Below are 13,375 nucleotides of genomic sequence, written 5' to 3' on the forward strand. Positions count from 1 at the left end.
GGAGAATACGTTTTTTCATAATCAATTCCACGCCTTTGATAAAAACCTTGTGCAACAAGTCGAGCTTTATATCTTACTATTTCATTTTTCTCATTTCGCTTTCGAATAAAAACTCATTTGTATCCAACAGGTTTTACACCTTCATGTGTAAGGACTATAGGTACAAAAACATTACGTTTATTTAGCGAATCCAATTCAACCTGGATGACATCTTTCCATTTTATCCAATCCTGCCGATTTTTACATTCACCAAAAAATTTTGGTTCATGATCTTCATTATCATTTATGATGTCGATTGCCACATTATAAGAAAATATATCATCAATTTCTTCTATATCTTTTCGGTTCCATATTTTTCCAGTATTAATATAATTGATAGAGATTTCATGATTCTCGTCAGTTTGTGGTTCTGACAAAACATTTTCATCATCATGTGTTTCTTCAGGAACATCATTCTCTATTTTGTGATCATTATGTTTCTCTATGAATTTTCTTTTTCGAGGATTTTTATCCTTGGAACCAACTGGCCTTCCACGCTTCAGGCGTTTAATGACATCATGACTATCTTCAATTTGTTTCTTCGGAATTTCAATTCGAGCAGGGGCATTTGCAGCATGTATATATGATTTAGTTACCCCTTTTGTGTCTGCAAATGCATCTGGTATTTGATTTGCTATTCTTTGCAAGTGCACAATTTGCTGTACATCTTTTTCACATTGTTTTGTTCTTGGATCCAGATGTAACAATGATGATACATACCATGTAATTTCTTTTTCGGTATGTTTCTGTTCTCCCCCTAACATTGGGAAGATTTCCTCATTAAAATGACAATCAGCAAAACGTGCTGTGAACACGTCGCCTGTCTGTGGTTCAAGATATCGAATGATCGATGGACTATCATAACCAATATAAATTCCAATCTTTCTTTGAGGTCCCATTTTCTTTCGTTGAGGTGGTGCAATAGGCACATACACCATACATCCAAAAATTCTCAGATGAGAAATGTCTGGTTCTTTACCAAATGCAAGCTGCAATGGGGAGTATTTATGATATGCACTTGGTCTGATGCGAATTAATGAAGCAGCATGTAAAATTGCATGTCCCCATATAGAAATAGGGAGCTTTGTTTTCATAATCATTGGTCTAGCAATCATTTGCAGACGTTTAATCAATGATTCAGCCAATCCATTTTGAGTATGTACATGAGCAACAGGATGCTCAACAATGATTCCCATAGACATACAATAATCATTGAAAGTCTGGGAAGTAAATTCACCAGCATTATCAAGTCTAATTTTCTTGATTGTATAATCGGGAAATTGATTCCTCAATTTTATTATTTGAGCAAGTAATCTTGCAAATGCAACATTTCGAGTTGACAATAAACATACATGTGACCATCTGCTGGAGGCATCAATCAATACCATAAAGTATCTGAATGGTCCACATGGTGGATGGATTGGTCCACAAATATCACCCTGAATACGTTCAAGAAACATTGGTGATTCAGTTTGGATTTTGGCTGGTGATGGTCTTATAATAAGTTTTCCAAGAGAACATGCTTTACATTGAAACTTATTATTCTGAAAGATCTTCTGGTCTTTCAATGGATGACCATGTGTATTTTCTATAATTCTTCGCATCATTGTTGAACCAGGATGTCCTAATCGATCATGCCAATTGGTTAATATTGAAGAATTATCAATTACCATGTTTGATTCAATGGGACGTATATGTGTATAATGCAATCCAGTAGGGAGCATTGGTAGTTTTTCAATCACATATTTCTTTCCTGATTTATATGTGGTAAGACACATATATTTCTCATTCCCTTCATTCATTGTTTGAGTATCATACCCATGGGAATATATATCATTAAAACTCAACAAATTTCTTTTCGATTGTGGTGAATATAAAGCATCATTGATCAAAAATTTTGTACCATTAGGTAACAAAAATTGTGCTTTACCACATCCTTTAATCAAGTCTACAGGACCTGATATTGTATTCACCATTGTTTTTGTTGGTTTTAGTTCCAAGAAATATCTTTTATCTCGGAGGATAGTGTGCGTTGTACCACTATCAGGTATGTAAACTTCAGCTTGGTTCATAGCATTTTCCATATTTGAACTTCAAAAAAAATGTGCAATGAAATAAAATTACTGACAATACATTTATAAAAATAAAATACAATACAATACATATTTAAAAATTTAACACACGATAAAATATTATCACACAAGTACATGGAAAAATAAAATTTTTTTATATATCTATTCCACCAACAAATTGGTCATTGTTTGAGAAATCAATCAGAAAATCTCCAGCATCAAAATGAGTTGAATTATTCAAAGGTTCATTGTGTTCAGTAAAATTGGTCTCTTTTTCTTTCACCTTTAATGATTCTTTATAAAGTTTACAAAGGTGCTCAGGGGCTCAACAAATACGGGACCAATGTCCTGGAGTACCACATCTGTAACAAGAACTTTCAAATCTTTTTGAGTGATTCTCATTAACACTCATATTCTCATGATGCCTTTTCGGTGGATGGTTTGAGACGCTCTTTTGAGATGAGTTATAGAAATAACTATCTCGATTATTTTCAATACCACGGCCGCGTCCACGACCACGACCACTTCCACGTCCACGACCACGACCTCGATTTTGTCCTCGACCAAAATCTTGTCTATAACTATGATTTTGGTTTCCAGGTTTAAATTCATTTTTGCTTACGACATTTACTTCAGGAAATGCCGTTGAACCAGTGGGTCGTGCCTGATGATTTCTCATTAACAGCTCATTATTCTTTTCCGCCACGAGAAAACAGGCGATGAGTTCAGAATATCTCGCAAATTCACGCACTCTATATTGTTGTTGTAGAGTTATATTTGATGCGTGAAAAGTGAAAAATGTTTTTTCAAGTATTTCCGATTCTGTAACCTCATGTCCACAAAATTTTAGTTGCGAGATTATTCGATACATCGCTGAATTGTAATCACTGACTTTCTTAAAATTTTGGAATCTCAACGTATTCCATTCATCCCGGGCGGTCGGAAGTATAACTTCCCTAATATATTCGAATCTTTCTTTTAATCCCTTCCACAAAACCATGAGATCTTTTTCAATCAGATATTCACATTTTAATCCGTCGTCGAGATGTCGACGCAAAAATATCATGGCTCTTGCCTTTTCTTGTGATGTGCATATGCCATTTTCTTTTATGGTCTCATTTAGACCTAATGACTCAAGATGCATTTCTACATCGAGAGTCCATGTCATATAATTTTTCCCCGTAATATCAAGAGCAATGAATTCGAGCTTTGCCAAGTTTGACATGGTGGTACTAAAAAAAATTACGATGCATTTTATTAGTTAATGAATATTACAATACAAAGTAATGGATAAACAACAAATACAAGCATTCGTAAAAATAAAGAAAACACACGAGGAAGATATTCTCCGATAAGTACAAGATTCGTGAGTATTATGACCAAAATAATTAAAAATAACTTTGTGGAAGCCATCTTTTTTTTTCTTCAAAAATTTGATGAAGAATAATTTTAGAGAAGAAGAGTAAGTTGGAGTGATTGAATATGTTTGTGAGATCATATTTATAGGGCAAAAACTAGCCGTGTTGTTACCGTTTATGACCGTCGGTGTACAAGAAAATAAATGTATGTATTTGTATAATTTTATGGTAATAATATGGTGTATATAATATTAGTAATGTTTTAAATAATTATGTATATCATATCACAATATTATAATGAGGTATCATAAGATATTTTGTTTAAAAACCTTATAGACTTTTATACTTGTCGTATCCTTTACCGGGAGTGTGGGATGTCGTCTTAACATCCTCCCAGGATTTATAACAAGTTTTTGAAAAATTTATTTTATTATAACATTATATTATATATTAAGTATATACACAATAAATAAATAAACATTAAAATAAATATTATTACTTTTGTTACCTTTTTCTTCTGTTTTGGAGCTTGGAAAAATATGGAGGACTTTTAGAGCTTCGTGCTGATAACGTGTTGTGAAAAAGTAAAAATTTACGGTAAAAAGTAAAAATCTCAAACTCTCAAAATTATCACACTACACACTTTATAATATTTTTCTCTCAACTTAATTGTGATTTTCTTCAAAAATGAGAGATTTATTTATAGAAAATCTTTACAAATAATCCAAAAATAAAATCATCATTACCTACATCATCACACACTAATTTTCAATATTTACAACTATTATTTTCAACATTCAAATATTCAACATACACATTTTAAATATTAATTTTCAACACAAATATCGATTAACCAATTAATAATTATAATTAGTACCGCAATGTTCAATTCTCCAGCTTGCATAAAATCTTGTGGTGGTTAGAAAAAATATTCTGGCAGCAATTTTCAGTAAAAATATATTACAGGTGAAACATGGAATCGTACCAGCTTCGTGTATCTTTCCTAAAATATTGTTTAATACGATGTTCTATATTCTTTTGTTGCATTGAGCGAAATTTCTAGTGTTTGAGGCGTTAAATGCTGTTGGCGGACATGGGATATAGTTTTCCTCAGCGTAACACTTCGGTAGAGTATTATAATATATCTCGTTTTGATTCAAAGTTGAACTCCTTGACGTTTTAGTCTATCATGTTTGTCAAAACTACTTGAAATCAAGTCATCTATATTCATATTGATACCTCCATAAGACCCCGAATTATCATTGCACTCGAACGTGGGAGTAGAAATTAAGGTAAGGTCAACCCAGAATTGGTCCGGGGTGTCTTGAGATGAGAGTTAACTTCGATAATGTCAACGTCTACCCAAAATCACAAGCGCTATTTCGATCACATAGCCACCTAGAAAGCTCGTTCGGGTAAGGAATTAGTACTTTGTTCCTATCAGCCTGGATTGTCATTAGTCCGGGTAGTTTATCAGATTGTTACAGGTTTACGCAAGCTCATATATGTATCCGAGCTTGTGCAACATAAGAGGACTAAGTCAAAATGAACGTGGACCTTGTCAAACTAAAATCCAGGGACCCGTTCTCATTTCACGTTAGCACATCTTGTAAAAATCATAACATGAGTCACATTCTCATACTATGGTCACTACCCGAGCATCTCGGGATTATTCACGATTTCAGCACCCTATAAATATCCCTAACATAGATAAAATCGAAGGAGAGACGAGTCATGATCACTGTGACTCATCATATTTTCCTTTATATTGCATTCTTTTTTCCTTTTTGTATTCACTTGACTGATTTGAGTGTCGGAGTTGCTACTTCCGACGTCCCACTAACGTGTCTTAATCCTATTATCAGGTGTCCAGGTTATATCGACAGGGTTCATCTCACTCTGTCAGCATTACATATAAGGAAGAACAATTACTCAGCAAGGTAAATTGTCCACTCGAGGTCACCCAATTTATCCGGACAATACATATCTGCAGGATTACTTGGAACCAAGTCATTGATTATCCGAGGTTCCAAGTTTGAACACCATTTGAGATTTTGTCAGCAAGTTAACTTATATGTGTGGTTAGCAAATTAATATATATTACTCGTAATTTGTTCGAAAGATAGTGATTATCGGTTTCTCAGTATCAAAAAAAATTGTATTGTTCAAATTTTCTATTCGTGGGATAATTGTGATGAGATGGTGTATGTCAAAATTTCAATAACTTTATTATCAGCTATGAGATTATGATAAATTCAATTTTTACATTATTTTTGTATCATTAGCATTAACAAATGCCACAATTTCACTAAATTTATAACTTCTATGGTTTCATTTTTTGATTAAAAAAATTCCAAACATTCAATTAAAAATAACTTTAGATTTTTTAAAAAAAATTTCATTTTTTTAAAAAATTTAATTAAAATTTCATTTTTTAAAAAAATTTAATTAAAATTTCATTTTTTTAAAAAATTTAATTAAAAAGATCCAGTTAGCAACAATCAGCAAACTAACAAGTCTAACAACGTTTGGAGGAAAAAAGAGTCTCTAAAAACGTTAAGAGGTTTGGAAATCGCTATTATATTTAGGGTCTGAAATCCCGTCAGGAGTACGGTCGAAACAAGAACAATGGCGCAGGTCGCAGGCCTACGCCCACTAATCCCGGGTAAAACCCAAACTACGTGCCACCTCCAGCGCGGGCCTCGGCGAAATCTGGACGCCGCCGCTTACTCAATTCACACCTGGAGTTCTCTTCAGCAAAGTCTCAACTGTAACGGGAAGTTTTCTTGCCTCTTCTCCGACAACCGCAAGCAGGTCCTTATCCGCTTTCAATTTCTTACCATTCTACTTTTATCATCGCATAATTACCTCTTATATGCTCGCTCGTTGTTCATTTAGCGGAGAAATGTACGTCGGAATGGAAAAGAATAATGAGAAGATTTTGGCCTTCTCTTTTTTCTTGTTACTATTGGTTAAACGAAACAGTTGTTTGAAGCAAGCAGATATGACATCCTTGCTGTGCAGCTGTGCTTGTGTTTCTAGTTATCTCTTGTTTTATAAATTTTATTCCGTGGTTTAGCAACGCTAACTTTCCTGGAACCATTTTTTATTTTGTTCTTCATCCTATACAAGTTATCAGCTTTCTTTTAATGTCTCTTTTATCGCTCGGACTGAATGTTTGACTTTCAATGAGTTATTTGAGGAAATCGGCTCTTGCTATCAAACTAAAAATTGGGTGCGAGCTTGATGGGATTTCTATTTCAGATTTGTTTCCCTGATCCTCCCCCTGTTTGCAACTGGTGTTGGACTATTAACAAATAACACTACAATGCCAAGCAGTTGCATAAAAACATTTCATAAAACAGTCAATGGTAAAAGAATGAATTTTTTTAGTTCAGAAAAGACGTAAAACTGCAAAACTACGTACCGTCACCATTATACGAATCGGAAAAAACTATTTTGCTATGTGGTCTCAATACCGTGTAGCTCCACCATCCTCTATCAAAATGATTGTTCCTGTTTGTTCATCCGTACGTGCACGATGAGTTCAAATTGTTACAGTTAGTGCTTGCAACATTAAGCAAACAGCTAGAAATTTACCATAATTATTTTAGCTTTATGGTAATAATTATGTCAGTCCTTTTGTTATGACCCCGATTTAGTATCATGTGAATTAACAGTGAAGACAAAAATATTGTCAGTTCTAGACCACCATGGGGCAAAATACAAGTAGTCGACTATGTCATATTAGGAGTTACTTGTTGCTGTATAAAGAAAAGTAATTGATAAATAAACAACGGTATGATGAGTAAAAACTTGTCCCTTTCTTGTATCCTCTGTTTTTAGACTGCGTGAATTTCATTTTTTATTTTGTAATTTATTCTTCTTTGCATGTTAGCCATCAATAGTTGCATCCGTTAAGAATCCTAATGACAAGAATTTTACGCTTGATCTTGATTCAATTTCTATGAATTGATTATGATTCTTAGACCCTTGATCCAAACTTGGTAACCTGGTTTTAGACTTTTGGCACTCCAATGCTATGTTGTTGGGGCCATTGGGCTCTTCTTGGATAGAACATATTTGGAATTGTTATTGCCTTGCTGGTTGAGCAAAGCCTCAAAACTATGCTGCTGCAGCCTTTATGTGATCCTAAAGCTTCTTCATGGTGATTCTTCATAAGCTGTAAGCCTTGGTCAATCTACCATATTATACCAAGTTACTTTGCCTAGGTGTATGACGACTTCGAACTACTGTAGTTAACACCTGCAACTTAAAGGGTGCATGGCAACTCAGTTTTTGGCTGGTCTAGTTTTTGGTAATTCCACACTTAGAAAACTTGAGTTTCATTTCACATTTTGGTGTTCTCTATGCATCTACATATTAGTTATCTCCTGCATTATATCTTAGAAGAATCTTAGTACTTTTTTCCTCGACAACTCGAGTGATCTCAGGCTCATTCCCGCTGTATAGACTTTTATGGTGTGCAAATTCAATTGCATCGGATGTGGGCATGATTATTTTCTATATGTCTTGATTTCAGAAGCTAATTGATTTTAGAAATTTTCAGTGAGTGTGTCTCAATGAAAGATTTCTTGCGCATTAATCAGTAAATTTGGCATCCTAATCCTTAGCAATGATGGAGAATTAAGATCACACTTCTGCAATTTTTTTAAACATGCTTGGATGTAATTTTGTCTTCGTGTTTCAAATCTTTTTTGCAATCTGTCATTTATTTTTTATGTTATTCCAAAGATGAACTTATGTAGTTATTTTATGTACATCAGCCGGAAGTATTGGACACTCAATTGTCTACAACTTTGAGAAAAGACACATTGTTTGGGTACTGTGTGAGTTTGATTTCAAGTATAGAACCGAACCATCCTCTCAATGAGAGGATCTTCCTCGTATACAGAAATGATATGCCAATAATGCCATGATGTCTTGTTGGCAAAGTCAATCAAGAGAATAGTGCAGTATTGCATATAGTTTGGTTTGGTCAGGAGGTTATATTGTGACATAATTAGGATAGAGATCTTGAAAAGGAATAACTTTGGACTTGAATTATTTGAACTCTACTTTCAGTGAATGATCCTCTGTCGTGAATACTCTTAAATATTTATGAATTACAGGAACAGGCTCGAAAAGCCTTAGAAAGTGCCCTTGGTGAAAAGAAAATGGAGTTCGAGAAATGGGACAAAGAAATTAAAAGGAGAGAGGTAGCAGGTGGAGGAGGAAATTCAGGAGGTGGTGGCTGGTTTAGATGGGGCAGATGGTTTGGTGGGTCCGATGGAGACCGTTTTTGGCAAGAAGCACAACAAGCCAGTCTTGCAATTTTAGGTATTCTTGTTGTGGTAAGTGTTTTCAACAGTATTCGTGGGATCTGCTCCTACAAGTAAAATTGTCCTTTTGGTCTAATTTCGTTTAAAAACACACACACACAGAGAGAGAATAACTCATTTATATTTTTATCAATACAGTATCTAATAGTGACAAAAGGGGATGTGATGCTTGCTGTTGTATTTAATCCTTTGTTGTTTGCTCTACGTGGAACTCGGACTGGCTTCATCTTTTTGACATCAAAGATCTCGAATATGATACATCCTGACGGGGAAAATATCGCCACACCTCAGGAGGAAATGGCTCGAAATGTTTCCGCCAAAGAACGAGTCGTAGGGAAATGGGGACGCAATTGATTTTGTTTCAGGCGATACTTGCTTATGCCCAAAAGAGTTCTATATATGCTTGATTTTTGTAGAAAATATTGGTATTTGTTAGTTCCAATTCAGCCTACAGAATCTTCATTTTCGTTCAGCCTTTCCTATAACCACCACAAATTCTGGCTACTATTGGCAATCAACTCATTCCAAATCTTTCTGTCCAAGTGTGATCTAAGTAGTCTTGTAAGATGATCACGTAGCTAATACTCAAAATGAAAGATTAAACTAAAATTGAAATGTTTGTATATTGTTTTGGTTTCAGTTGTTCAATTATGGATTGAATTAAAAGATAAAGTTCAGCTTCTGGAAAAAAAAAAAGATTTAAGTGTGTAATCAAAATAATTGAACTCAATAATTTCATAACCATTTTGCAAAGTTTTACTCCATGTATATATAATTGTTAATATAAAGAAATAAGATCCAGCTTAAATTTCATTGATATAGATTGACTAATTTAAACTATACAAGATGAATTATTCATATAAATTTCATGGGTTTTAGAACTTCATAAATATTCAAATTTTGATTTGAAAAGCACTTTGGTAGGATGTAATGGTATGCGCATTTGCATCCACAAAATTAAAAAATTTTTGGAGTAAACAAAATTTAATGTTGGCCATGTGAAAAGAGTCCGTCGAGTGGCCTCTCGTCTCATTCAAAGTACAACGGTTCCATTGGTAAAGGAGTCGCGACAAACTGCATTCCAATTTCACCATTAACCAATCAAAAGAAAGTCAAATTTAAGGAAGAATGCTACATACCACTCTGTCTCGTCCGACAAATGTAAGTTAGTGACCTTCACGATTCTCTCTCTATTTTTATTTTTCTTGGAACATTTCTCTCCCATATTCAGTGAGTGAATTTCTTTCCTGTTCATGTCTTTGGCTGTTAGAGTTGTGTCAAGTTCCAAAAGCATGGGATTTGATGAGAACAAAGGTGGTGGATTCCGAGACTAACAAATCCGGTGAAAATAACACAGAACCGGAAATCGTACCTGATACCGGTGGAAGGGCTAGCAGACAAATGAGTGAGAGTTCTCTTTATGCCACTGAGGATGAAGACAAGATACCGAAAGTAAGATACAGTTGGGCCCTCAGTGCACTCTCAAGGAGCTATACGAGAAAGACAAGGTTTTTTCATTTCCTTGAGGGTAAAAATAGACAATCTTTTTATCATTATTGTCATTTCCCTTCATTTTCCCTTGTAAGACATTAATTTAAGAAGTTAAATTTTGATCTTCTCCTACTAATTTATTTGGAAGGCATAAATTTAAAAAGTTAATTTTTCAAAAATCAAAATTTAGCTAACGCGCATGGTGTATCCGTATGTACCACAACAGAGAACAGTAGGTTAAATACGAGATTTCCGACAACTTATTATTTATTGATCCAAGACAAATCAAAGAGTACCGGCCATGTCCAATGTCAATTTTTTTTCTTTGTTGTACCTCGTCATTCGGCGATGTTTTTATATTTTATTTATTAGAAAGACAACCAAATCTTGGTTGCGTCTTGTTTCTGCAACTAAATTTGGTCAAACCGGAAAATGCCACGATCAGTGCCTCTAGGCCACTCATAGAACGTTGCAGTGATATTTTCTTGGATGAGATATTGTTAATTCTCTCATTAAATAATTTTTTTCATAAAAAATTATACTAATAATTCTATTATCATATTCTATATTATTTTTTTCTAACTATATAATGAGTCATGACAACACAACCGATATATTGAATATGACAATAACTATCATATATAAGTAACTGCAGTAGAAAAATTTTAAACGACATCATTATGATCTAGTAGAGAAAAAAATCAGTTTTCAAAAATATTATCAATTCATTCTCGAAGAAATATATATTCATAAATATATATTTTTTAATATCATAAAATATATTTCAAAAACATCAAAAACTAACATAAACTAACCATGCATGTAAGCTAAACCTTTCTTTTGCATGTTCGCAGAAGCCTCCTAAGTTTGATTTCCACTTCCAGCTTTAACGACGACATTGCACTTTCTGTACAAATATGATACCAATTCAAATTGCGTAGATATGGACTAATTATGGTGTAAGATCTTTTATACATATATATATACACATATATATGTGTATATATATATGCGCTCTCGTTTTGATCCCACATTTTTGACTATATATATATATTTATATATGCCCTCTCGTTTTCACACACACCACATTTAAAATGATTGATGACAGTTGCTTAAAATATTATTAAACACATTTAAAAGTCAAAAATGAGGTGTAACATTGAATTAATATTTGTGGTGAATATATAGTAGCATTCTTCATCGTGGCTCCGCAGGTTAAACACGACCTAGTAATATTTTTTCCTGAAACAATCAAAGCAAATTCGCCATAGCCCACCAACCTTCCCACACACACAGAAGAGACCACAAAATTAATGGCGGTTGATCAGATAAATAATGTGATTGTGCATTGGACGGAAGGAGAAATCAACAGCTTCATCAAGGTATGGTTATCAGCATACATATCTTTGTTCTACTGCTATTTCGCCGGCAAGATATTAACCGGAGGAATTTCCAGACTCACCTGTTTCCTCCCTGTGGTGTGCCTGTTCCTTCTCCTCCCGTTGCAGTTGCACTCCATGCACCTCGGCGGCATCACTGCCTTCTTTCTCGCTTGGCTTGCCAACTTCAAGCTGTTGATGTTCGCTTTTAACACAGGCCCTTTAGCCAATCCTTCAATTTCTTTCCCACGATTCCTAGCCGTTGCTTGCCTTCCAATCAAACTCATTCAACAAAACACAAGGAAGAAGACCGAAGAAAATGAAACTTCAACCCCTAACAATGGTCATAGGTCGGTCAAAAACTATGCAATGAAGGGTTTATTATTGGCGTTAATAGTCAAAACACATAGCTTCGAAGAATACATCCATCCAATAATCATTTTGGTTATATACTGTTTCCATATATACTTTGCCTTGGAGATTATACTAGCCATCGCCGCAGCCATGGCTCGCGGCTTTCTCGGAGCGGAGCTCGAGCCACAGTTCAACGAGCCATATCTTTCTACTTCTCTGCAAGATTTCTGGGGGCGTCGGTGGAACCTCATGGTCTCGCGGATACTGCGCCCCTCTGTGTACCTTCCCGTTCTACACTGGTCAACGGGAATAATGGGCCGACAATGGGCCCCGCTGCTAGCGGTGATGTCCACTTTCATCGTGTCAGGCCTGATGCACGAGCTCATATTTTTTTACCTGGGCCGGGTAAAGCCCACCTGGGAAATCACTTGGTTCTTTTTGCTGCACGGCGTGTGCTTGAATGTTGAGATTGTTGTCAAGAAGGTTGTAAACGGCAGGTGGCAGTTTCCGAGGCTTGTAGGGACAGTCTTGACCGCTGGATTCGTGATGGTCACCGGATTTTGGCTGTTCTTCCCCCAGTTGTTACGGTGCGGCGGGGATCAGAGGGGGCTGGCGGAGCTATCCGCTGTCGGCGCGTTTGTGAAAGACGTCGCCAGGGCGGTTGGTTTCGCGGTCAACTCAAGAGTATAACATTTCTTTTTTACGACCAACAGATAAAAACATATGATTGTAATGCTATAATATTATTAGGACACGCTTCGTGGATGATTTGATTATTCATTAATGATTAAAACAGCAATTTGAAAAGCATTTACTGGAACTATAAAATAATCTAACCCACAAAAACGGCGGGCGAAACCAAGAAATTTTACAGTTGTGGCGACTTAATGCCACTGCTGCACGCTAAACTAAATCATCTTCACAGGGACCATTGGAAATTTGGAAATCTGGTTTCCAAGAATTTTGTTTTATTCAAGGTTGATTGATAGATAATTCTTTTTTTTTTTTTAAAGTCAAATACCGATTTTTTGGATGAATGACTTCGATTTCTAGGAACTGATCATTGTGAATGAGAAATTAATATTCAAATGTACAACTTGCCGAAATATTTTACCATTTTTGCTATGTGAAACATAAAGAAAAATATTAAATTAATATGTTCTAAGTTCAAATTTCAGCCATAAAGTGAGTGGATTTGATTTGATATATGAGATGATAAAAGGCAAGTGATGCATTATGGTCGAATTTATTGTGCTGCTGAAATTAAATTATTTATGCATGGAACTACTATTTCTCATGACGTAAGTAAAGGCAATATTAATGTATTCTTCTATCATTAG

At 34.9% G+C, this 13,375-nt stretch overlaps 2 protein-coding genes across 3 annotated transcripts; both read left to right on the forward strand.

The window, feature by feature from the left end:
* Positions 1-6,033: 6,033 nt before the first annotated feature.
* On the forward strand, positions 6,034-9,283 carry LOC140983721 (uncharacterized). 2 transcript variants are annotated; one of them, XM_073450828.1, is made up of 3 exons: positions 6,034-6,283; positions 8,608-8,823; positions 8,950-9,283. In XM_073450828.1, exons 1-3 carry the CDS (start codon positions 6,098-6,100, stop codon positions 9,163-9,165), a joined length of 618 nt encoding a protein of 205 aa, XP_073306929.1. In that variant the 5' UTR covers positions 6,034-6,097; the 3' UTR covers positions 9,166-9,283. The 2 variants fall into 2 exon arrangements, with proteins under 2 accessions (XP_073306929.1, XP_073306928.1); XM_073450827.1 differs by having other exon boundaries at positions 6,040-6,283; positions 8,602-8,823.
* Positions 9,284-11,459: 2,176 nt separating this feature from the next.
* Positions 11,460-12,845, forward strand: LOC140985010 (acyl-CoA--sterol O-acyltransferase 1-like). The gene has a single exon (XM_073452730.1). The coding sequence runs from the start codon at positions 11,616-11,618 to the stop codon at positions 12,723-12,725; it is 1,110 nt and encodes a 369-aa protein (XP_073308831.1). The 5' UTR covers positions 11,460-11,615; the 3' UTR covers positions 12,726-12,845.
* Positions 12,846-13,375: the final 530 nt, after the last annotated feature.

Source organism: Primulina huaijiensis, chromosome 9 (assembly GCF_012295235.1).
Source record: "Primulina huaijiensis isolate GDHJ02 chromosome 9, ASM1229523v2, whole genome shotgun sequence".
Taxonomy (NCBI): domain Eukaryota; kingdom Viridiplantae; phylum Streptophyta; class Magnoliopsida; order Lamiales; family Gesneriaceae; genus Primulina; species Primulina huaijiensis.

Bases quoted from the DNA above. Each gene is read 5' to 3' on its own strand.
- LOC140983721 (XM_073450827.1), top strand. From the start codon at position 6,098: ATGGCGCAGGTCGCAGGCCTACGCCCACTAATCCCGGGTAAAACCCAA. The intron at 6,284-8,601 runs GTCCTTATCCGC...TATGAATTACAG, and splicing joins TCTCCGACAACCGCAAGCAG to GAACAGGCTCGAAAAGCCTT. The intron at 8,824-8,949 runs GTAAGTGTTTTC...TTATCAATACAG, and splicing joins TTTTAGGTATTCTTGTTGTG to TATCTAATAGTGACAAAAGG.
- LOC140985010 (XM_073452730.1), top strand. From the start codon at position 11,616: ATGGCGGTTGATCAGATAAATAATGTGATTGTGCATTGGACGGAAGGA.